This window comes from Doryrhamphus excisus, chromosome 6 (assembly GCF_030265055.1).
Source record: "Doryrhamphus excisus isolate RoL2022-K1 chromosome 6, RoL_Dexc_1.0, whole genome shotgun sequence".
NCBI classification, from domain to species: Eukaryota; Metazoa; Chordata; class Actinopteri; order Syngnathiformes; family Syngnathidae; genus Doryrhamphus; species Doryrhamphus excisus.
The window spans coordinates 15,328,012-15,349,923 of NC_080471.1; the positions used below are offsets into that span (position 1 = coordinate 15,328,012).

The 21,912-nt window shown below is 41.3% G+C and overlaps 3 protein-coding genes and 1 long non-coding RNA gene across 5 annotated transcripts; 2 read left to right on the forward strand and 2 right to left on the reverse strand.

Annotated features, from left to right (window-relative positions):
* The first annotated feature begins 292 nt into the window (after nt 1-292).
* Nucleotides 293-7,995, forward strand: LOC131131529 (cadherin-related family member 5). The gene is made up of 16 exons (XM_058076292.1): nt 293-490; nt 569-659; nt 720-934; nt 2,276-2,332; nt 2,406-2,498; nt 2,574-2,660; nt 2,732-2,842; nt 2,919-3,089; nt 3,523-3,613; nt 3,687-3,793; nt 3,872-4,072; nt 4,151-4,282; nt 5,023-5,101; nt 5,192-5,382; nt 5,471-5,491; nt 6,057-7,995. Exons 2-16 carry the CDS (start codon nt 605-607, stop codon nt 6,903-6,905), a joined length of 2,460 nt encoding a protein of 819 aa, XP_057932275.1. The 5' UTR covers nt 293-490; nt 569-604; the 3' UTR covers nt 6,906-7,995.
* Nucleotides 7,996-8,602: 607 nt separating this feature from the next.
* LOC131131530 (uncharacterized) lies at nt 8,603-10,346 on the forward strand. The gene is made up of 6 exons (XR_009130204.1): nt 8,603-8,699; nt 8,802-8,872; nt 9,054-9,362; nt 9,435-9,512; nt 9,627-9,686; nt 9,772-10,346. It is a non-coding gene; the product is annotated as an uncharacterized LOC131131530 (long non-coding RNA).
* A 3,532-nt stretch (nt 10,347-13,878) lies between these two features.
* Nucleotides 13,879-18,151, reverse strand: calub (calumenin b). 2 transcript variants are annotated; one of them, XM_058076436.1, is made up of 7 exons: nt 18,008-18,151; nt 16,880-17,134; nt 15,791-15,984; nt 15,554-15,720; nt 15,415-15,475; nt 14,931-15,130; nt 13,879-14,810 (listed from the first exon to the last, which is right to left on the reverse strand). In XM_058076436.1, the coding sequence occupies exons 1-7, from the start codon at nt 18,136-18,138 to the stop codon at nt 14,706-14,708; spliced, it is 1,113 nt and encodes a 370-aa protein (XP_057932419.1). In that variant the 5' UTR covers nt 18,139-18,151; the 3' UTR covers nt 13,879-14,705. The 2 variants fall into 2 exon arrangements, with proteins under 2 accessions (XP_057932419.1, XP_057932420.1); XM_058076437.1 differs by lacking the exon at nt 18,008-18,151 and adding an exon at nt 17,517-17,713.
* A 142-nt stretch (nt 18,152-18,293) lies between these two features.
* gtf3c6 (general transcription factor IIIC, polypeptide 6, alpha) lies at nt 18,294-19,963 on the reverse strand. The gene is made up of 6 exons (XM_058076438.1): nt 19,804-19,963; nt 19,469-19,549; nt 19,333-19,396; nt 19,142-19,186; nt 18,954-19,061; nt 18,294-18,716 (listed from the first exon to the last, which is right to left on the reverse strand). The coding sequence occupies exons 1-6, from the start codon at nt 19,825-19,827 to the stop codon at nt 18,682-18,684; spliced, it is 357 nt and encodes a 118-aa protein (XP_057932421.1). The 5' UTR covers nt 19,828-19,963; the 3' UTR covers nt 18,294-18,681.
* Nucleotides 19,964-21,912: the final 1,949 nt, after the last annotated feature.

Here is a 21,912-nt window from a genome sequence, read left to right on the forward strand (position 1 = left end):
CACTGATAGAACACACCCAGCAGGCACTAGTACTATTTTCTAACACGGACGTGCAGCACTGTAGCACACAGTAGTAATGGCAGTTAAATGAGTTTTTTTTCTTTTTAGACTCATTTGCATAACAATCTATTTATTGAAGTCCAAATGTCTTTGAACTAGACAAATCTCCAAAATTCACTTGTCTGGGCCTACAGTGCCTGCTACTTGCCAGCTCTAATCTGATTGGCTCCATCTTACCCCCTGACCAGGTAAGCCCCGCCCCCTGAGGCTTTAGCCCCTGAGCTGACGTTTATCCCTGGATACGCTCCATAAGCCGCTGTCTGCTTTTTAATGTATCTGGCCAGGGGGTACGGGGTACGGTGTGTGTGCGCCTGCTATAACTTGTGGGTCCTTAAGGTGGGTTTGTGAAGAAGCCATGCAGCCCCCGTTGTCACACGGACGGAGGATATGGAGGCAGAAACACAAGCTACAGAGGATTTGACCACAGCAGGTGAGTCAGCCTACTGGAGTTGCTTGTCATATTGAGTAGATGCAACATGATCATCATGTTATTCCCGGTCAACCATAGGTTCATCAAGATCCTGAGGCCTGTCTGAGCTCAGGAATGGCCATCAAGGAACTAAAGCTGATGCTGGTCCTGTGTTTCCATGCAGTCACAGGTACGTCACATCTATTCTTTCCACACAAATGCACCGGTAAATCTTCTGTGTGGCACTCAGGAATGTCTGGATGGGGCGGATGTTTGGACGGTCAGGATGTGTACGCCAGCATCAGAGAAAACAGCCTCTGTGGAGAAGTGGTGGCTGACCTCATGGCCGACACCCCAGTGGAGGGGGTTCAATGGAGTCTGCAAGGGAAAGATGCTGATTGGTTCTTGTTAGATGGAGGAACCATACGTTTGAACACATCACCAGAGAAGGTCCTCGACCGAGAGGTATTTCTCTTTAAAGCTATTGTACTATTAAAGTGAGCCAGTTGAATGTTCACCTATGACATAACATCAAAGGTTAAAGCTCTAAGGAGGCCATTCTTGGACTGAACACAATCTCTTATCCGCCTCCAGATGGCCTCTTGTTGACACCAAAGTCAAAGGGTCAACTAGATTAACTGTCACCCTCATCCTTGGTCAATGACTCAGAGATTTAAGAATCAAAACAAAAATAACATTAGAAAGTAATGTTTGCCTTCATTTAGTAGATTTCATGGAAATACTACAAAGGAATTGTACAGAAATCCTGGAACTGGAGGTCAATTTGCTCATATTGAGTGATTATGGAATTTTTACATTTTTCAAAATGTGTTCAGTAGAATATGTGTAATATTCAATCAACTGATCAAACTGATCAAAAACATCAATAATCAACCATCCTAGCTGCTAATAAACATGCAACAACTAAAAAGGCAACAAACCAACCAAAGACTGAAGTAACTTACTAAACTACCAACTAACCAAATAACTAATAAACCAACCAATAGCTAACCTAACTCAATAACCAACCAGTCAATCCATTCATTTTCTACTGCTTATTCTCACAAGGGTCACGAGCATGCTAGAGCCTATCCCAGCTGTCTTCAGCGAGAGGCGGGGTACACCCTGGACTGGTGGCGAGCCAATCACAGGGCACATACGTATAAACAAACAACCATTCACACTCACATTCATACCTATGGACAATTTGGAGTCCCCAATTAACCTAACATGCATGTTTTTTGGAATGTGGGAGGAAGCCGGATGCCCAAGGGTGGAATCGAACTAACGAAAAACCAAACAAAAAAAGTAAAGTACCAAAAAAAGTACCAGAAAAAGCAAGTAACAAACCAACCAATGGATTAATTGATTAACCAAACAAATCAACAAACCACCCAAGTAACTAAATAACTACCAACCGACATCAAAACAGCTAGCCAATCAAACAAACAACTAACCAACAAAACCAACCAGCATCTAAATAAGCAAACAAAAACATGAACTAACCAAACCATGGTGAAACTAACCAACCAACAAATCAACAAGTAACTAAATAAGGTGACTAACAAACTATCTAATGTCTAAACTGACTAACTAACCTATAAAATACAACACTCCCACACCAACTGATCGAACATTCAGCTAACCAATCAATCAAATCACTTCTATGTCAACTAACCAACACCCCAACTAAAAAAAACAAGCGACAGAGCAGATAAAACCCACCAACGGACCAAAGCAACAAGACCACCATGTAACAGCCTCCAGTACTTGCTTGTGACCTTGGCCTCCCCGTCTGCCTTTCAGGTACAGGGTCCCGTCCTGATCACAGAACTGTGGTGCTATGTGGATGATGTGCTTCAGGTAAACTTTATTTCTTCTCCACTCCTCAGTGTACTGTCCCAAAGTCAACCAATCTGTTGTTCTTCTGTTCCAGAGTGTCTCCAGAATCATGGTGGAGGTTCTCAATGAGAACGACAACTCACCTGAGTTTGTAGACAATGTAGTCCTCTCTGTTCTTATCAGTGAGGTAGGCCACTCTGACAGATGAACAGGCTCTTTCAGTACAGGATTTGTTGACGCTGTCATGTCATGTGCTTTCTAGCTCACTCCAGTGAATACACTTGCATTTACAGTCCGGGCAAGTGATGACGATAACGACAAGATCTTTTATTCTATTGACCCATCATCGGTAAGGTGACTTAAGGTAGCGTCATTGTTGATAATAAACTGCTATTAATAATACACTTGTGTACTCTGCAGCCTGATGCCAGTTACTTTAGAATTGATCTTCCAAACAGCGGTGAGGTGATGCTTGCCAAATCCCTCGACTATGAAACCAAAACTGAGCTTTTTCTCACCGTTCATGCCTCCGTAAGTGACACTTGCTAGCCATGATTAATTAGAAACAACAACCATTCTATCCAATTCACTCTTGTTGTCATAACAGGAAATGGACACAGCCGAGCACTTCAACACCAGCATCAACGTCACAATCAGCATCCAGGATGGAGACGACCAGTATCCTCAGTTTATGCCCTGCACGCTGCTGTTTCAGGATGACACCAATCGAATTTGCACCAGTCCTGTATACACTGTCAATGTCACGGAGGGACAAGAGGTCAGTTAGACCACAATGGGATTAGGCTTTTTTGTATATTTTTATCTTAGATTATAATTGCAAGACCTCTTTTTCAGGACCTGTTTCTGGGAAAATATTTTGAAGACAAAATCAAAAACAAAAAATACAAAATGACTCTTTTTCAAATCAGGTTTTCAACAAAGTGAAATAACTTCCTTGATGAATCGATGACACTATCTTAAAATTTGAATTATAAATCCTCTGTTGTTTGCTAACTTGCTAATAACCTTTGTTTGGGTTCCCCTGCTAGACCTTGAAAATAAGACAACCTGTCTTTTTCATACATTTTTCTCAGGAAATGACATTTGGGTCAATAGGATAGTTCCACGGTTTTACAATTTTCATTCTACATGGCAAAGATTCTCTCACATAGATGTTCCCTCGTTTTACTAAACACTGTCTTATGCTGCAGGACTTTGTACTGGATTTCGCTCCCGGTCCCATTCATGCAGTGGATGGAGACCGAGGACTCAGAGCCCCAGTCAGCTACGTCATCCTCTCAGGTAGCCACATTAAATCAGGTGAGAAGACTTCATTGAACTGTACTTGTAATTTTGAAGTTGGTTTTCACGCTAGGAGATGACCACGGACGTTTCCTGATGGACAGAAAGACAGGAGAGGTGAGATTCACTCGGGCGGTGAAGGACAGATTGGCGACACCGGCGCTTCATCTTCAAGTCATGGTATGGATTGGATGGGAGTTACATGCAAGGTTGGCGAGATACTTCCCATTGGACTCACTGTTCATGTCCTGCACGCAGGCTTTCCAGGACGATGACCCCAGGAAGTATTCAGTTGCCACGGTGATGGTCCGTGTGGTCGCAGTGAACCGGTTTAATCCGGTGTTCGACATGGCCGAGTACTACGGCTTTGTTACAGCCGGTAAGAGTCCTGCCTCTCTGGTTTATACCTATGGCAACAGGGCGTTGATGCTACACGTGCAGGACCAGGACTTTAAACATGTAGGTACAAACAACAACACACGCAAAATTTGCTGTAAAGCAGTTGTTTCATTGCGTCTCTATTATCTCCGTCCACAGGGATTTAATCCGATGATCTACTTCACGTTCAGCCCAACATCTAATCACACAGACATCTACAGGGTCACACAGGAGGGGCTTCTCATCGCCACGGCAAATCAGCTCAAACCACACCAAAAACACACGCTCCAGGTAACCTTTCAATCAGGTAACGTGTCAATCTTCCACAGATTGAGTTCATATTTCGCTGACCAGATACCAAAATAAAAATTACAACTTAATTCTTTTAAATAACTTTAATCCTGCGCAGAACTCACAGCTAGGAGGACCAGGATTCGATTCCACCCTCTGCCATCTCTGTGTGGAGTTTGCATGTTCTCCCTGTGCATGCATGGGTTTTCTCCGGGTACTCCGGTTTCCTCCCACATTCCTAAATCATGTTAGGTTAATTGGCGACTCCAAATTGTCCATAGGTATGAATGTGAGTGTGAATGGTTGTTTGTCTATATGTGCCCTGTGATTGGCTGGCGACCAGTCCAGGGTGTACCCCGCCTCTCGCCCAAAGACGGCTGGGATAGGCTCCAGCACCCCCCACGACCCTCGTGAGGAAAAGCAGTAGAAAATGAATGAATGAACTTTAATCGTGAGTGATTGCATGGTCATTTATTAACATGTATATTGCTTAATACAGCAGCAACTGAACCAATGTTGTAACAGCTGGCATTAATACCACTAATGTGTTCATTGTAAACAACAGTATGACAAGTGTAACACGCAAGACTTTCACACCAACAGCCGAGTAGCGCAACCAACCATTTAAATCACATGAGGTGACTACAGAAGAGGCTGCAGCTCACTCAAAATAAGGATCAATTGCTTTTACTGTACTTTAAATGATACTAAAAGCTTGTTGAAATGTCAATATGTGTCAGGTAATGGCGAGAGACCAGGAGTCAGGTGACACCACCATCTCGACTGTGGTAGTGGAGGTGCTCTCTGTTGGGCAAATAAGTAAGAAACACTTGACATCTCTGGTCTCAAGGTAAAACAAGTCTACACAGTACAGTATGTATACCATGTGTGTGTGCTTGAACGTAACAGTTCCTCCCAGCGCGCTGGCAGACGACCGTGGTATCGGCTGCACTCTGGGAAAAGCCCTGTTTCTTAGCACAGCCTTTCTGAGCGTTGTGGGCTGTATTGCGATTTTGGTCATGTGGATGAAGAGGAAACATAAGGGGCAGCTGGACCCCCTGGAGAGAGGCTGTGTGGCCCAGGGCAAACACCCCAATGTGGTGAGATGTGGAATCATTATTAGCTAGTCTCTTTCTGTTGGAAAGCATGTTTGTCTATCTGAGCTGTGTTTGTGTTATCCTTCCTCAGAGCCTTCGATGGTTCCAATTGGTGAGTTTTATTCATGTTTTCAGCCTTTGAAAGTGTACTTGCCTTCCACACATTGACTATACAGTATGGCTGAACTGCTATGAATGGATTCAAGGATGAATGCATTATTAGATGGATTAGTTGGTGGACTGATGGATGACTTGACTGATGGGTGTATAGATGGACAGGTAAACTGATTAATGGGAGTGATGAGTGACTAGATGACCAACAAAAGAACGAGTGGATGGATGGATGGATGGATGAACTGACAGATAGATGGATGATTATCAGCTGTATGGGTGACTGGTAGGTGGATGGCTACATTAATGGGCGAATGGATAAATAACTGACAGATGAATGGAGAATGGATGGATGACGCACGGAGGACCTGACAAGTTAATACATGATGGATAGGTGAACTGATATATGAATGGAATGATGATGAATGACTGAAAGGTGGATGGATGAACTGATGGGTGAATGAGTGATGGATAGATAGATGGATAAACAACCAAGAGATGACTCATGAATGCATGAATGATGGATGGACTTCCCCCTAACTTGTTGTTGTGTGCTGCTCCATCAGGTGAATCAGAGCAGTGGCACATCCCAGGTGGAGATGACCTTCAGCAATGAAGACTATGGAAGGTGCAATCCTTCTTTCAGCTTCTCAGGCAATGACCCTTCATGTCGTCAAGGGCCAATGCAGTCAAATAACATGTCAGATCCACTTGACGCCAGTTTGAGCTTGGCTGAAGCTATGTGTGGCAGCACCATGACCTTCAACAACAACATCCCCACACCCACAAGAAGCCTCTCTTGCTTGTCTACCTTCCGCCCAACCTCCGTGGACGTGACTTCCCCAAACGATACGGGAGAGAGCTCAGTGATGCCTCCATTGGACGCAGGCTCTGGTCCTGCCGCCTATGACGACAGCGCCACTCCACCTTGCACATGTCTCGACTCAGGAGGAAACACTAGCGATGACCCTGCTGATCCCCAATCTAGCACCTCCCCCTTGTCATCTCCAGCTAGTGTTCCACGCAGTCACGCCCGAATCGCTTCAGCAGAGATAGACAAACCTTACACCGTGTCAACCACAAACCCTCCGCACCCCCCTTTACCGTCCTCGCCTCGCGCTAAACAGACAAGCACACCTCCATCCACACCGGAGCAGGCACCTTTGAAGGTAACGTTGGTCCTCGTCGACACATCACCGGAACCATCTGAGCGGAGATGGAGCGCAGAGGAAGACCAGCCCTGCACATCCCTGGACCAACCCCATCAGCCAGAACACAATGAGGAGGAGGACAATGGAATTCTGGGTGATGAAGATGCTGACAAGAACAGTGAAAGTGATTTAGATACGGATGAAGAGGAGCTGCTGAAAGTGATGGCTCAATGTAACCCCACCTTTCTCACCTTCACTCAGTGACGTCATGACCAAATGTAGGTCAGATACAGGAAGTAGATACTGAGCAAGTGAGGAACACCTGAATGTGACAACAGCACACATGAAGACGTCCAAACATACAACGTCCTACATATTGCCTTGGATCGTGTCCAGAAAGTCAATAATGTGTGAAACACAAAACACGCTTATAGCTTCACAATTATAGTTTCACATGCAGAAAATATGTATGAATTATGAATGGGGGATAAATGAACATGGCTACTTTTACCTTCACGTGAAAACACAAGAGTGATGGTGGTTGAGCTTTGACACATTGTCTCCTTTGGTCTTCAATGAATGTGTATTCATCCCTTTCATTTGTCATTTATATGCATTTTGAATTGTTTTATGAATATAAAACTATTATTGTCAACCGCTGATGACATCAGATGATGCTAACAAGGAAGGATGTTTTGCACGGTGGATAGTGTATTCGCAACATGAAATGGTGATGGTAATTTTCGACGTAAACTGAAAAGGACACTAACCGAGGTTCTACTGTAATATGATTACTCTAGTTGCAAATGAGGGGCTTTGAACACTTTAAAGGGCACGTATTATGCTAATGTTTTCATTGTGGTCTCCTATAGAGAAGCTACACACAATAACCCGCACAGAAAACTTTTTAGATTTGGCAGACTTTGCACCTATTCCAGCTGTATTTCCTTTGATTTGTGCTTCCTGTCTGTTTTAATATATTCCACCCACAGACCGCCTCTTGGCATGCCCACTCCACTGTGATTGGCCACAAGCCCAAAGTGCTTCCTAACTATGAACCATATAAGGAAGTCCACCCATCTGTGACATCACAAAGGAACGGTGTTACCACGCCTTTTCAAACTAAGCGTTTTGAGCCGTCCCAAACTTATTTTAGGGCTCACTTCTAAATGCGAAAACCTCATTGCCTGAAACTTTGGCATCGTTTAACACAACAATACAATATTTCAAACTATATTTATAGGTCAGAAAAGTGGAAAAAGCATAATAGGTCCCCTTTAAAAGTAATCTGGAAGAATGTATTAGCTTGTCAAGAATTCAAACTTTACAATTAAAGACACTTTTCTAACTTTTTCTACTGCCTAACTGTCTTTTGCCCCCTGCATGTTTTGCATATAGATTAAGCCTTAAGAAATTTGAGCTGAAGTGTTATTGAAATACAGTACTCATAGTATTCATCTGTACAAACTACTGTATGAGTTGCTCGCACCAGAGCTCTGCATACAATCACCTGATTATGAAAATGATAAATAAGATGAGCTGAGATAACTGCAACAACTTAAAATGTTAACAACAACTTAACAGGGCCCCGTTTCAAGAAGCAGGTTCAACCAACTCTGGAGTCTAACCCTGAACTCTGAGTTGATCTACTCTGAGACAGGAAACTCTGACTTACGGGTTTCAGAACAGGTGATTTCAATTGGTTCAATCAACACAGAGTTTGTTCACTCTGAGTTAAGTGCGTGCACCACGACTTTAAAAAGCCCTGATCAATGGAGCCCTGTTCCCTCGATTCACCATGGCAACGAGTGAGAAGAAAAGATCGTCGTATTTCAGTCCTCTGGAACTGGATATATTAATGCGGTCATACGGCAAATTTGAAAGCGTTTTTAAAAAGAAAAGCAACATTGAAAGCGTTTTTAAAAAGAAAAGCAACATTGAAAGCGTTTTTAAAATGAAAAGCAACATTGAAAGCGTTTTTAAAAAGAAAAGCAACACGGCTGCAGCAGCGAAAGAACGCGAGTCGGCGTGGGAGAAGATTACTGCTCGAGTCAATGCGTAAGTTTAAATTTATTATATACATTTATGCAATCACAATAATATTAGGCTACAGATGCAAACAAGTAGAATGGTGTTACAGCTACAATTTATGTCACTTAGATGTAATCCCACCGGCGAAAAAAGAACGTGGAAGCAGCTGAAGATGAAATATAAAAACATTGTTCAAACAGGTAAGCCCTCAGCATAACAGTCAGGGTGCCTTTTTTTAATCATGTTTACCACTAAATATCATTCAGCAGCTGTTTCAGTGTGCATTATCTCCAACATAATATTGTTTTCACACACATAAATGTCCTCGCCTGTATACAGTTAAATCAGACATATGAAAAGCAACATCTAACTTCTACTCAGCCAACAGAAAGCGGGCATCTGCCCGCAAAACTGGCGGAGGACCACCCCCACCACGTCTGACCGAGGCAGAGGAGCTGGCCATGGGTCAGACTGTCGGGAGGCCAGTCGCAGAGGGGATCCCTGGAGGAACCTCATCCTCGGACATGATTACACAGGAGCCACCAGCCTTGATAAGATGCAATAGGCCTAGGCCTCAAACTTCTTTTGGGCCTATAGTTCAATGTTAATTTCCCTTTCATGTGTTTTTCTTTTGTCTCAACAGATTCTGAAGACGTACTTGGTCTAGTGGATCCATGTGCCACTTTAACTGTAAGTAGCCAATAGTCCAGAGATTATGCCATATTTAAAGTATAGCATAGTGAAACACAACACTCTAAACAGGATGATGAAGATGATGGGACCACAATGTCTGCTGCCTTCTCTGTGGTGTCTGAGAGGGAGCCTGAGAGGCCTACAGAGGTAAAATCTTGATGTTACTGATTTCCTCTCCATTCACATGTGTTTACATGCTTTTGTGGATTATAGTGACTTTTAGCCTACACTGAAGTATTAACGGATTCTTATCCATTTTAGCAGAGCATGGCTGGGCAGCAGGAAGAGGGTCCCTCAACCTCCACAGCACAGATTGACACAGTGAGATACGTATTCAGTAAATTCCAGAGGTTAATTCAGTGGAATTCATGTGCAACTGTATAATGTCATCCTTATGTGTTCCCAGCTACCACTAAAAGAAATCTACAAAGTGCATTTATTAAAAACAGTACAAAAAACAGAAAAAGAAATGGTGCTGCTGGACCGCCAGATAACTAAAACGGATCTGGAAATTGAATTATTAAAACACAAGTTAGAGGTGGGTGCATGGTCATAGGTGAATTGTGTTGATGATTGTAACAATTAAAAAGTAAGAAACCATTTTTTTTCTTATTTGTAGGAAATAAAGAAGACCAAATAAAATTTTTTTTGTCTTTCTGTTTATTTTACTGCTGTTGGTGATGGTGATTATGAAAAACGACCAAACTGGCTTTAAACAGGCGCGACAATGAATGAATCACACCGGAGACAGAAAGAAACTCGAGGTTCATTGAAGAAAACCTGGTCCCGACCAGGTTATGTTCACAGAGTCTGTTGCCATAGTAACTGACACCGAGGTTAAGTTACCTCTCTCTGTGAAACAGGCTGGAGTTACTCCTCTGTCTCTGGTTTGACTTACCTCCCTTTTTGAAACGGAAAACTCAGAGTTTCCCTCATTTCAGGGTTAACATACTCCGAGTTTTCACTAAACCTGCTTCGTGAAACGGGGCCCTGGGCCCCGTTTCAAGAAGCAGGTTCAACCAACTCTGGAGTCTAACCCTGAACTCTGAGTTGATCTACTCTGAGACAGGAAACTCTGACTTACGGGTTTCAGAACAGGTGATTTCAATTGGTTCAATCAACACAGAGTTTGTTCACTCTGAGTTAAGCGCGTGCACCACGACTTTAAAAAGCCCTGATCAATGGAGCCCCGTTCCCTCGATTCACCATGGCAACGAGTGAGAAGAAAAGATCGTCGTATTTCAGTCCTCTGGAACTGGATATATTAATGCGGTCATACGGCAAATTTGAAAGCGTTTTTAAAAAGAAAAGCAACATTGAAAGCGTTTTTAAAAAGAAAAGCAACATTGAAAGCGTTTTTAAAAAGAAAAGCAACACGGCTGCAGCAGCGAAAGAACGCGAGTCGGCGTGGGAGAAGATTACTGCTCGAGTCAATGTGTAAGTTTAAATTTATTATATACATTTATGTAATCACAATAATATTAGGCTACAGATGCAAACAAGTAGAATGGTGTTACAGCTACAATTTATGTCACTTAGATGTAATCCCACCGGCGAAAAAAGAACGTGGAAGCAGCTGAAGATGAAATATAAAAACATTGTTCAAACAGGTAAGCCCTCAGCATAACAGTCAGGGTGCCTTTTTTTAATCATGTTTACCACTAAATATCATTCAGCGGCTGTTTCAGTGTGCATTATCTCCAACATAATATTGTTTTCACACACATAAATGTCCTCGCCTGTATACAGTTAAATCAGACATATGAAAAGCAACATCTAACTTCTACTCAGCCAACAGAAAGCGGGCATCTGCCCGCAAAACTGGCGGAGGACCACCCCCACCACGTCTGACCGAGGCAGAGGAGCTGGCCATGAGTCAGACTGTCGGGAGGCCAGTCGCAGAGGGGATCCCTGGAGGAACCTCATCCTCGGACATGATTACACAGGAGCCACCAGCCTTGATAAGACGCAATAGGCCTAGGCATCAAACTTCTTTTGGGCCTATAGTTCAATGTTAATTTCCCTTTCATGTGTTTTTCTTTTGTCTCAACAGATTCTGAAGGCGTACTTGGTCTAGTGCAGGGGTCGGCAACCTTTACTATGAAAAGAGCCATTTCACCCACTTGCCCACTAAAGAAAAATAGCCTGGAGCCGCAAAACGTTGTATGTTTAAAACAACATTGGAGGGAAAAAAAAAGACGAGTTGGAGTACTCTTGCTAGTACTGGAGATAAACTTTGTTTTTAAATGAGCTCTAATTTATTTTTTAGAATCGTCAAATAACTCATTAATAATAATTAATAACTCAAATAACTCAAAGTATTACTCATTTCCCTTCATGTTAACCTGTCAGAGAGAACTGGATAGCATCCTGTCTGCTCATTCAGTCACCAGTCAGAACTCAGTCAGGATGCATTCATGGATTATAGTGACTTTTAGCCTACACTGAAGTATTAACGGATTCTTATCCATTTTAGCAGAGCATGGCTGGGCAGCAGGAAGAGGGTCCCTCAACCTCCACAGCACAGATTGACACAGTGAGATACGTATTCAGTAAATTCCAGAGGTTAATTCAGTGGAATTCATGTGCAACTGTATAATGTCATCCTTATGTGTTCCCAGCTACCACTAAAAGAAATCTACAAAGTGCATTTATTAAAAACAGTACAAAAAACAGAAAAAGAAATGGTGCTGCTGGACCGCCAGATAACTAAAACGGATCTGGAAATTGAATTATTAAAACACAAGTTAGAGGTGGGTGCATGGTCATAGGTGAATTGTGTTGATGATTGTAACAATTAAAAAGTAAGAAACCATTTTTTTTCTTATTTGTAGGAAATAAAGAAGACCAAATAAATTTTTTTTTGTCTTTCTGTTTATTTTACTGCTGTTGGTGATAGTGATTATGAAAAACGACCAAACTGGCTTTAAACACGCGCGACAATGAATGAATCACACCGGAGACAGAAAGAAACTCGAGGTTCATTGAAGAAAACCTGGTCCCGACCAGGTTATGTTCACAGAGTCTGTTGCCATAGTAACTGACACCGAGGTTAAGTTACCTCTCTCTGTGAAACAGGCTGGAGTTACTCCTCTGTCTCTGGTTTGACTTACCTCCCTTTTTGAAACGGAAAACTCAGAGTTTCCCTCATTTCAGGGTTAACATACTCCGAGTTTTCACTAAACCTGCTTCGTGAAACGGGGCCCTGGACTACTGTTATGTTTATTGACTTAACACAGTAACATTCAAAACCCTTTAAAACTGCAAACATTGGTCACTTGTCAGGGTATTTATTTAACATTCAAACATTTGGTTTTTGATACAACATTTGGTTGTCATATTTAGAGATCTTCACAAATGTAAATTGCTAATTCTAATGGCTAGGGAATATATAGGATTTCCAAAGTGTTTTAGCACTGAGCCAGCACATCTGTATTAATGTTTATACTGAATGTCACAAATTATTTGTATCTTTAAGTCTTAAATGACATATGCTTTATTTATGTATGTTCAGTTTTATATCGCTTCAAAGTAAAGGCTCCACAATGCAACTCAGTTGTTATTGTGAACCTTTGGGCTAGCAGAGTTAGACTCTAGGCATGCAGTTTATCCTTTGAATGACTTATTGTATTTGAAAATGGCTATGCTATTACACGTTATTTGAGAATAACATTGTCCAGACAGAGGTCAGTAAATGCACCATGTGACTACATCTAAGTGTGATTTCAAACTTTCGGTAATCAGGACTCTGGATTAGCTCCCACAGATTAAGCTAAGACTTCCTTTGGCATAGTTTTGCACATGCGTGAGACCTGTGTAAGATCCTCCTTTTGGTGTGTGGGTTTCTTGGCTTTCATGAAGTGAAATAAGGCAGGGTTAACAAAAGAGAGATTACTCATATATTACCTTTAAAATGTGTAGAAAGGATGTCCCAGTCCTTCACGTACTAAAGGAAAAACATGCCGGAAAGAGATAGTGAGAAGATGAACCCAAGGCAACAATCCAAAGGGTCAGCAGCCTAAAAGGAAGCAGGATATTTAGTATTTCCAAGACCGGAAAATGTGACAGAACTAATTGGGTCTAAGGTTGAATACTGTTGTAATAGACAGACAAGCATAAAAACAGTTAACTGTTAACTAATGGTCCACTATTCAGCTGCGTAATTGTCCCAAACAGACACTTGAAAAAAGATATTGAACAGGTTTCAGTTGACAAATTTCTGCAATTTTGGTCCCACAGCAATGACAAATTGCATAAAGGTTATTCAAAACACATAACATCACATATAATACTGCTAATAGTAAATCGTAAACACAGCTAATGTAAACTCCATTACAGTGTAAAGGGCTGGAGTGAGTCTTACTGTTTTGAATGAGTCCATGTCTCACAACTTCTGTTGAACATTCTTTTTAACGTTGCATGTTGAGACAGGTGCTTTTTTTCACAATAAATGCCACAAAAAGCTAACATAAATATAAAGTGGTCTACTCTGACAGAGCAAAACAAGGCAGCAGACATTTGTGGCTAATTTTATTTTCATTAAGATGTTCTCAATCACAAAAACTTGAACTAATCTTCAGCTCAGTTTGCAGACAATTTAACATATTTACAGTAAAGTCTGTTTTTTCCTGCAGTGAGGCATAAATGGATGTGCTTTATACAAAAAAAAATATATAAACAGTGGTTCTAAATGGTGTTAGTGATAATATAAGCATAGCAATATTTTATAGAACTGTGTGTGTGTGTGTGTGTGTCATAGAAAACGGCTTCTTTAAGTGAATTTAGCATGGCACACAAATCCCAAAGCATAATACAAAAAATTCTCGTCAGTCATCAAAAAGACATATACTGTACACACAAAACACTCTAAATGAGGTGATGAGAGAGCTACAGACACGCGTCTGCGGCTGAACCCTTAAAGTAACTTATAAGGTGTTAACACACCTCAAACTTTAACATTTTTGTCTTTCAAATTTACCATTCAGCCCTTGCACCAAACATTCAGTTTGGATCTGATCACATGACTCATTGGAAGGGTTAATGTCCAGTGCATTGAAAAATGGAACCAAAAAAAATTGCTGTGGCTTATTTACCTGCGTTTTGTTTTCTCAATTCTTTGTCTCTCATCCGACCTGCACCAGACTAACATTTTGTGTGTGGAAGCTCAACTGGACCAAGACTTAAGCATGAACATTAATAGTGTGTATCGTGAGACACATTCAACAAATCAAATAAATTATCATCTGTCCACAGCGTTAGATGACCCCATTGTGTTTAAAAAAGAGAAAAGTCCACTGTCAAAAGAGGTAAAAACAAATAGTCTTTGTGGACGGGTACATTTTAGAACTCGTCATGTCGAGTCAGAGCTTCTCCAAAGTCGGTTGCCTGGCTGCCCACAAACAGATCGTACTTGTCCACAATTTCATTCTTTGTTAGTTGTCCGTCCTGGCAAAAGAAGGGTTAAAAATGAATTTGTATTTGTAGCTAAACATCATACAACAAAACACAGACTGCTTAAGATTGAGCCCTGAGGACCACACGTACCACTGAAAGACTCAAACTTACTTTGTCTGCATCGGACTCATAAACCAGGTGCTTGGCCTCGGCTTCTGCATGGTCGTAGTCATTAGGCAAAATCCAGTCTCTGGTCTCTTCCTTATCCATCTTGCCGTCTTTGTTTTTGTCTCTGAATTCACTGAACTGTTCTCTCTCAGTCTTCACCCACTCAGGTTCTGTGGCATCATTCTCCTGGTTGTACATGTCACCTGAGGCCACAGGAAGGGAAGAACATGTTCAGCCTTTGTGTCATGTTTCATGTTGCAGCATTTTAACAGCCTGCTGGACACTTCATATACGGTATCCATTCATCCACTTTCTATGCCGCTTAATCCTCACTCGAGTGGCGGGTGGTAAAGGTGCTACCCCCTTTCAACACAAACTACAACAATGATCATTTCCTAAAATGATCACATCTCAACTGTTTTCGGCCACAGAAATGATATCATTTTGATCTTTTTCTGTTGATAACGTTCTATAAATGGCCCCTTACCAATGTACTCGTCAAGGTCAATTAAACCATCTCCATTCTTGTCAATGTCCTCCATAGTCTCCTACGGGGAGGAAAGGAAGCAGAACAATATAAAAAAGCAACAGTGGTGATTTGGGGGGGGGGGGGATTTATTGCTCACCAACACCACAATGTCCTTCATGTGGTCATACTCCTCAGGGTGAAGGAAGGCTGTGAATTCCTCTTTGTTGGCTTTCATGTCATTGTCCTGGTCGGCCATCTTGAATCTCCTTTCGTCACGTGACATCATCTGTCTGTAGCTGAAGCCATCATCAGGCTCGGGGTCATCTGACGTCAAATGCATGCAAGTGAGCGTCAGCAGTGTTCAGCCAACTTTAGCTCCCCATGATGTTCTTACCAAGAATGTAGCCGTATGTGGCGTTCTTGTACTCTTCCCACGACACCACGTTGTCGCCGTTGAGGTCGTGACTCTTCCACTGTCTATCCACATCCTCGTAAATCCACCTCTTTTGTGCGTGCTTGATCCACTTCTTCATCTCCTCCACAGTCACAAAGCCATCCTTATCTTCATCTATACGCTCCACGAGCATGCTGCAGACAGAATAAAAAACACTCAGTGGAGCCGACCACGGGCAAACACCTGGATGATGTACGAGGTGGAAACGTCCGCCATTTAAAAAAAAATTAAATAAACTGTCAGGAGTCAAATTAAAATGTAATGTCTTCCTTTGCCCGTTGCCTAAGCCGCAACAAATTTACCAGTAGTCATCTGTTCGACTTTGCATGCTTGTGGTATCCTGGCGGACCACGTACTAGTAGTACCTGTTTTCCGTGTCCTATATGAATGAGTTGTGTTAAACTGGCATGCTTGGGGTATCCTGGCGGACCAAATACTAGTAGTACCTGTTTTTCGTGTCCTAGGTGAATGAGTTGTTAAACTAACATACAAAAAAAACAGAGTTGCCCTCTTGAACATTCAATCAAAAGGAGAAATGTGCATTTTATTTAGAACAGGTGAGCTATTTAATGAAGGACAAGTTGGAGATATTGGAAATCTTCCCAAAAGAGCTTGAAAGACAATGCCATCATTAAAGCAGGTGATTGAGGCCGATTATGACGTACTGATTATTCATCATGAATATGTAACCAATATACAGTGTTCCCTTGTTTATCACAAGGGGTGGGTTCCTGCAATAAGTGAAATATGCGAAGTAGCCAACTATATTGTTGGCGCTCACCATACACTTATCGGTCACTAGATCAGATATCATACAATATAGGCTTTTTTTTAGTCACCAATATTGGTACCAGCATTGGCTGCAAAAATTCCATATCAACCTAGCTCATCGCCTTAAGCATCCAGTCTGATTATTGTGACTGGAATCTTGGCTTGGCGAAAGCATCCCATATGCAACTTCTAGAAATCTTTCTAGATTTATACACCTGAAATTAATTTTAAAATGGCTTGATACTTAAGTGTGCTTACCCAAGTCGCTCCTTGCTCTCCTCTGGAGTAAGTTGATCGAAGGTTTTGGCTTCCTCTTGTCCCAGAAAGGCCTCATGGTCGTAGTCAAAGTTCTCGGCGTCATCATGCTCTCGGTTGCTGAGGACCTCGTCATGGTGAACGCGATCTTTCTTCTCCGTGGGCTTGCTTGTGGCGTAAACCACGCAGAGAGCAAAGCACATGAGAAACGGCCGCAACTCCATCCTGCTCACGTATGCAGATCCTCTCGACTTGGAGCTGCAAATGGTGTATCGTGTTACATTTAGAGTTGACGACAAGGTCACGCAACACAGCTAATGTGGTAATTTGCAGGCCAATTTTTTTTCACTTTGTGTGCATGATGCAGTTCCCTTGATTGGACTGCAAGTGTGCGCAGTAAACGGTTGTTATTACGAGTGATACCAGAATGATGTAACTTTATAAGGCTAGACATCCAACTATTGCTGACTAGTATACAGTTGCTTCTCAAAAAGTCTTCATCAGTGAAAAGATCTGTTTTAGGTTTGTTACTTCTGAAAGTGAAAGCTGTACATATGATGTCAGTATATTCTGACATCACCGTTTAACTGTTCCATGACATAGATTTGTTATATACAGCCAAAAACGTCATTACACCTACTTGCTTCTTGCTAACGACGGGTGAGCAAAAATTACACCTCAACACTAATAAAACATTTCAAATGACAAAAGGGCTTTAGAAACAATTGCCAAATATAAAAGCAAATCATAGAAAAGCCAAGGAACCTTCTGAGATTTACTCTAGTGTATCTACTCTATCGTCTATTGTAGGACCAACAATTTCCGAGTTCCCATCCATTAATCTTCTACGCCGCTTATCCTCACTGGGGTCGCGGGGCTTAGCTGGAGCCTATCACAACTGACTTTGGGCGAGAGTCGTTGTATTTCCGAGTTACCGTTATGTGCAATGTTAGGTGCCACATTTGACCGGTAACCCTAGCGTAACGTTACCAACATTTTTAAACAGCCTCTTATTGTATGTAACACATAAAATTACTTCTTATATTGTGTATGCCGATAACAAATGTTAAATGTGGCTTTTAAAGCTAACAAGTTGTATATTGAAGACAATTTTTGTCCAAGAGTACTTACGATGTCTTGAGAGAAGTTCGACGATGTGGCGTTGGACCCACCTCCCGGAAACACACCCATACACTTCCGGTTCTTGATCTTTTACTGGCCAATAGGATCCCAAGGACATGAGTGCGATGGAGCTCACTCATTGGGCCACCTCACTTCATCGGTGATTGGATTGGTTGAAAACCGCCACGTCCGCAAAGGCAACATTTCGTTCATTCATACACTAATTGATTTTACCGTAAGAAAGACCTCTATTACCATAATTACTAGATGTGCATGTCTATGAACTTTTCATTTTAATAGTGAAAACTCTTTCAGACAGCTAATACAACTTTTAAGACGTACAAAAACACGATGTCTGACATTTGTTTTTGCTGAAAAAAATTCACTCTTTTCACTTTTTCTATGATGTCGGGTAGCATAATTATTAGAACTGTAATATCAACTGGAAGATTCAATAAGAAAAAAAGAATGTGCTCAATGTGCGGACAAGATGAAAGCATATAAATTTGTAGTTGAAGAAAATGATTTTAGAGAGGATTTACTCCATGATGATTAAAGTCCAGATGACAGAGGTCATAATAACATTTATATTTCATAATCATCAGCCATTGAGGATGTCCACTGTCAGCCTCAAGCCTGGTCAAATGGGAGGGTTACATCCAGAAGGGCATCTGGCATACAAGCTAAGCCAAATCACTCGATGTCGATGTGGCATCTCCTGACAGGAAAAGACATAAGAGAAACACATAAACAAAAACAGATTAGATAGCACTATATACTGTAGAATTGAGTATCACAGAAAACTTAATTAAAAAAGACAGAACAAATAAAAACATGACCCTAACTGGACTGGTATTAGCCCCAGTACAAATTGTATTATATATACATGTTTCATTATGTCTGTCAGAGGTCCAGTTTAGAGTGTAGCACATGTTGAAATATTCTTTAAGTTCACCTGTGTCGGGTGTATTGTCTTTCTTGTCAGTGAGGAAAATGCGTTGCATCATCAGTTTCTTAACAGTGTGACACTTGTACTTGAGCTCTGGGCCGCTGTTTCCTTTTCCTGTTGACACACATTCCAAATATCAATATGACTGTATGACAATGGGGTGACCCTTGAGAACAGGCGAAGCAACACTTTACCTTTGACTGCCCCCTCCTCGAATAGAATACATGTTCCTAGGGCATCTTTGGAGTGGGAGAGGAAATAACAATTAGTAATAATGTTTGAAAATACAATTTATAGTACAAGTCACCTGCAGCATTGACAGATTTTGTTTCCAGACATTACTGAGATTTTGCCTACTTTTTATTTTATTAAAGTTTATTCTTACCTTCATATTCTCCTGCAAACACATACTGGCCCAGTTGCATCATAGGCTGCTCACTGTCGATATCCTGTAAAGATAAGTTAAAATGAATCTATTGATGGTTATTGTTTATATAAAGTGAACAATAGTCAGAACGCACCAGTATTTTGCAGGCAGCCCTAGGTTTGGACAAAATGTCATTATTTATGACTCCAGAAAGCTCGACGACAACCAGCTGCTCCTGCGCACACATACATTACAAAACATGTGTTTGTTGTCATCAACACATGGAACTGACAAATTTGAGTCCTTGCATCACATAAAGTGTTCCGATATGCACTTCTTGTCGTCTAAAAACAAGACTCTGGAGAAGAACAGAACGTACAGGTATAATACAGGAAACGTACATACAGTAGACGATGAATTGAGCTAGCATGTTAGCCACACGTTACTAACGTTGCACTTGTTCAAACATATACTGACAAAAGGATATACCTCTTCTTCCCATTCATCGTCCATGTTTATCCTCACAGTATTTACAATATATTACACACATGTGCTTTTGTTAATCCTCCCGCCGTCTCTATACCAAAACATGGGGGATTGTTACTTGTACGGTGTCCGGCAGGACACAAATCTAATGCTTCTGTAGCTACAGCTCTTGGCCTGTGTGCGTCGCTGTTGCTCACGTTTACTGGCACAGTCCACGAGGCGAGAAGTATGGACTGTAATACTGTAGAACAACAACACAAGAGACATCTTTCCTGTCTGTCTGCCTGTCTATCAATATATGTATCCATCTGTCTACTTAGCTATCATTTCTCTTTTTATGGCCCATGTGATTGGATCCAAATATCGAGGCACACTCATCTACATCCGAGTCCTGATGTTATTAATGTTCCGCTGCAGGAGGCCATAGCTGGGTATGATGAGATGAGAGGAGATGAAATGAGACGATACACTTTATTGATCCCCAAGGGGAAATACATCTGTCAAAGGCAGGAGGCAAAAAAATGAAATGAAGCAAACACATCATGGAACATATCCCAACCAATATGTAAAGGACCACACAAACCAAGAGCCCAAATGAAGGGTGGGGCTAAATCATGATCAAACTGTACACTTGTCGTACACAACATTAGGTACACCTGCATATTAAAGACGATCCAGTTCAAGAATAGTAACAACACATCGACCTTAAATAGATTGCAACTGGCTCAGGTTCACCACTGGCTAGCCTATGTTACTAATAGAGTAAGATCTTGTACAAAAAAGTCTATATTCTTCACAATTATAAATACAATGTTATTAAAATTATGTGAAAATGATTGTTCAGCTGGAATAAGGTGATTGGTTACTCATGCCTGGCTAGTATTCATGTACATGTCTTTAACGTGTATACACACACACACACACACACAAAAGCAGTCTCGGAGAAGCGAGCAATAATATGCAGTCATGTTGTTGTTATGAGATTATTACATTACTAGCTAAACTTAACTAAATAGCTATCATTAGCTGACAAACAAACGTAACTAGTAAGTGTGTGCGTGTTACACTTGAAATGCTGGTATACACTCAATGCAGATGGGGAAACTTGCTGCACACATTCCCTTTAACAAAGATCATATTGTTAGACATTTATTCATTTAACAACATGCTGATTGTTGTGTGTGATCCATAACCACATGTTGTCATACCTGAGAGCTATTTGGTTACCTTATTTAGCAACATTAGCAAGGTAAAAATATTATGAACAGCTCTCAGTGTGATGCAATACACTGCAAACTACCCAACATATTCTTAAATTATGTCTGTGTCAGTCACAAATGAGAATTATTATGCAATGCATTTGTTAAGACAGGATGTTGATACAGGACATTAGATTTTGCAGGTGTAGTATATACATCCATGTATTTGAATGTATTGTTCAGTTTGTCTTCATTTGTGACCTTCATGTATAAAGTGCCACGAGATATCTGCTGTTGTGATTTGGCGCTATATAAATAATGTTGAATTCAATTGAATTGGACATCTCACATTACTGTGCATATAGGTAGAATTCTTATTAAATAAGATCATGAGATTTCAAATGTAACATGAAATTAGAAACATAATATAATATATAATGTACTGGTTTGAAATCACCCCGCCTCTTACCCAAAGACAGCTGGGATAGGCTCCAGCATACCCGCGAGGCATAGAAAATGGATTAGCATTTTTTTCAGTTGTCTGTGAGGTGGCGGCAAACATTTTTTGGAAAGCAAAATAAATGCGTGCTGGTGACTACATAAACACTTAACTGGATTGAATGTAAATGCAACCCCATACTGCTTTTGTGCATTAAAATATTACCATGCACCAGCCCTGTTAATCAACATACATGCTGAAATGAAAAAGCAAAATACTTTGGTTGTCTGCCTCCCATCTGCACAGAGGTCAAAGGTCAGGTTGAACAGAACACCTTCACCTCGAGATCTGGTTTGCATTCATCATCTGGCTCTCACACGTTAGAGGAGCACTCCCCTCTCCCTGAGGCTTCCGTCCCACGGCCACTGCATGAAAAATGATGCGGTTGTAATAAACACAAGGTATAAAAAATGA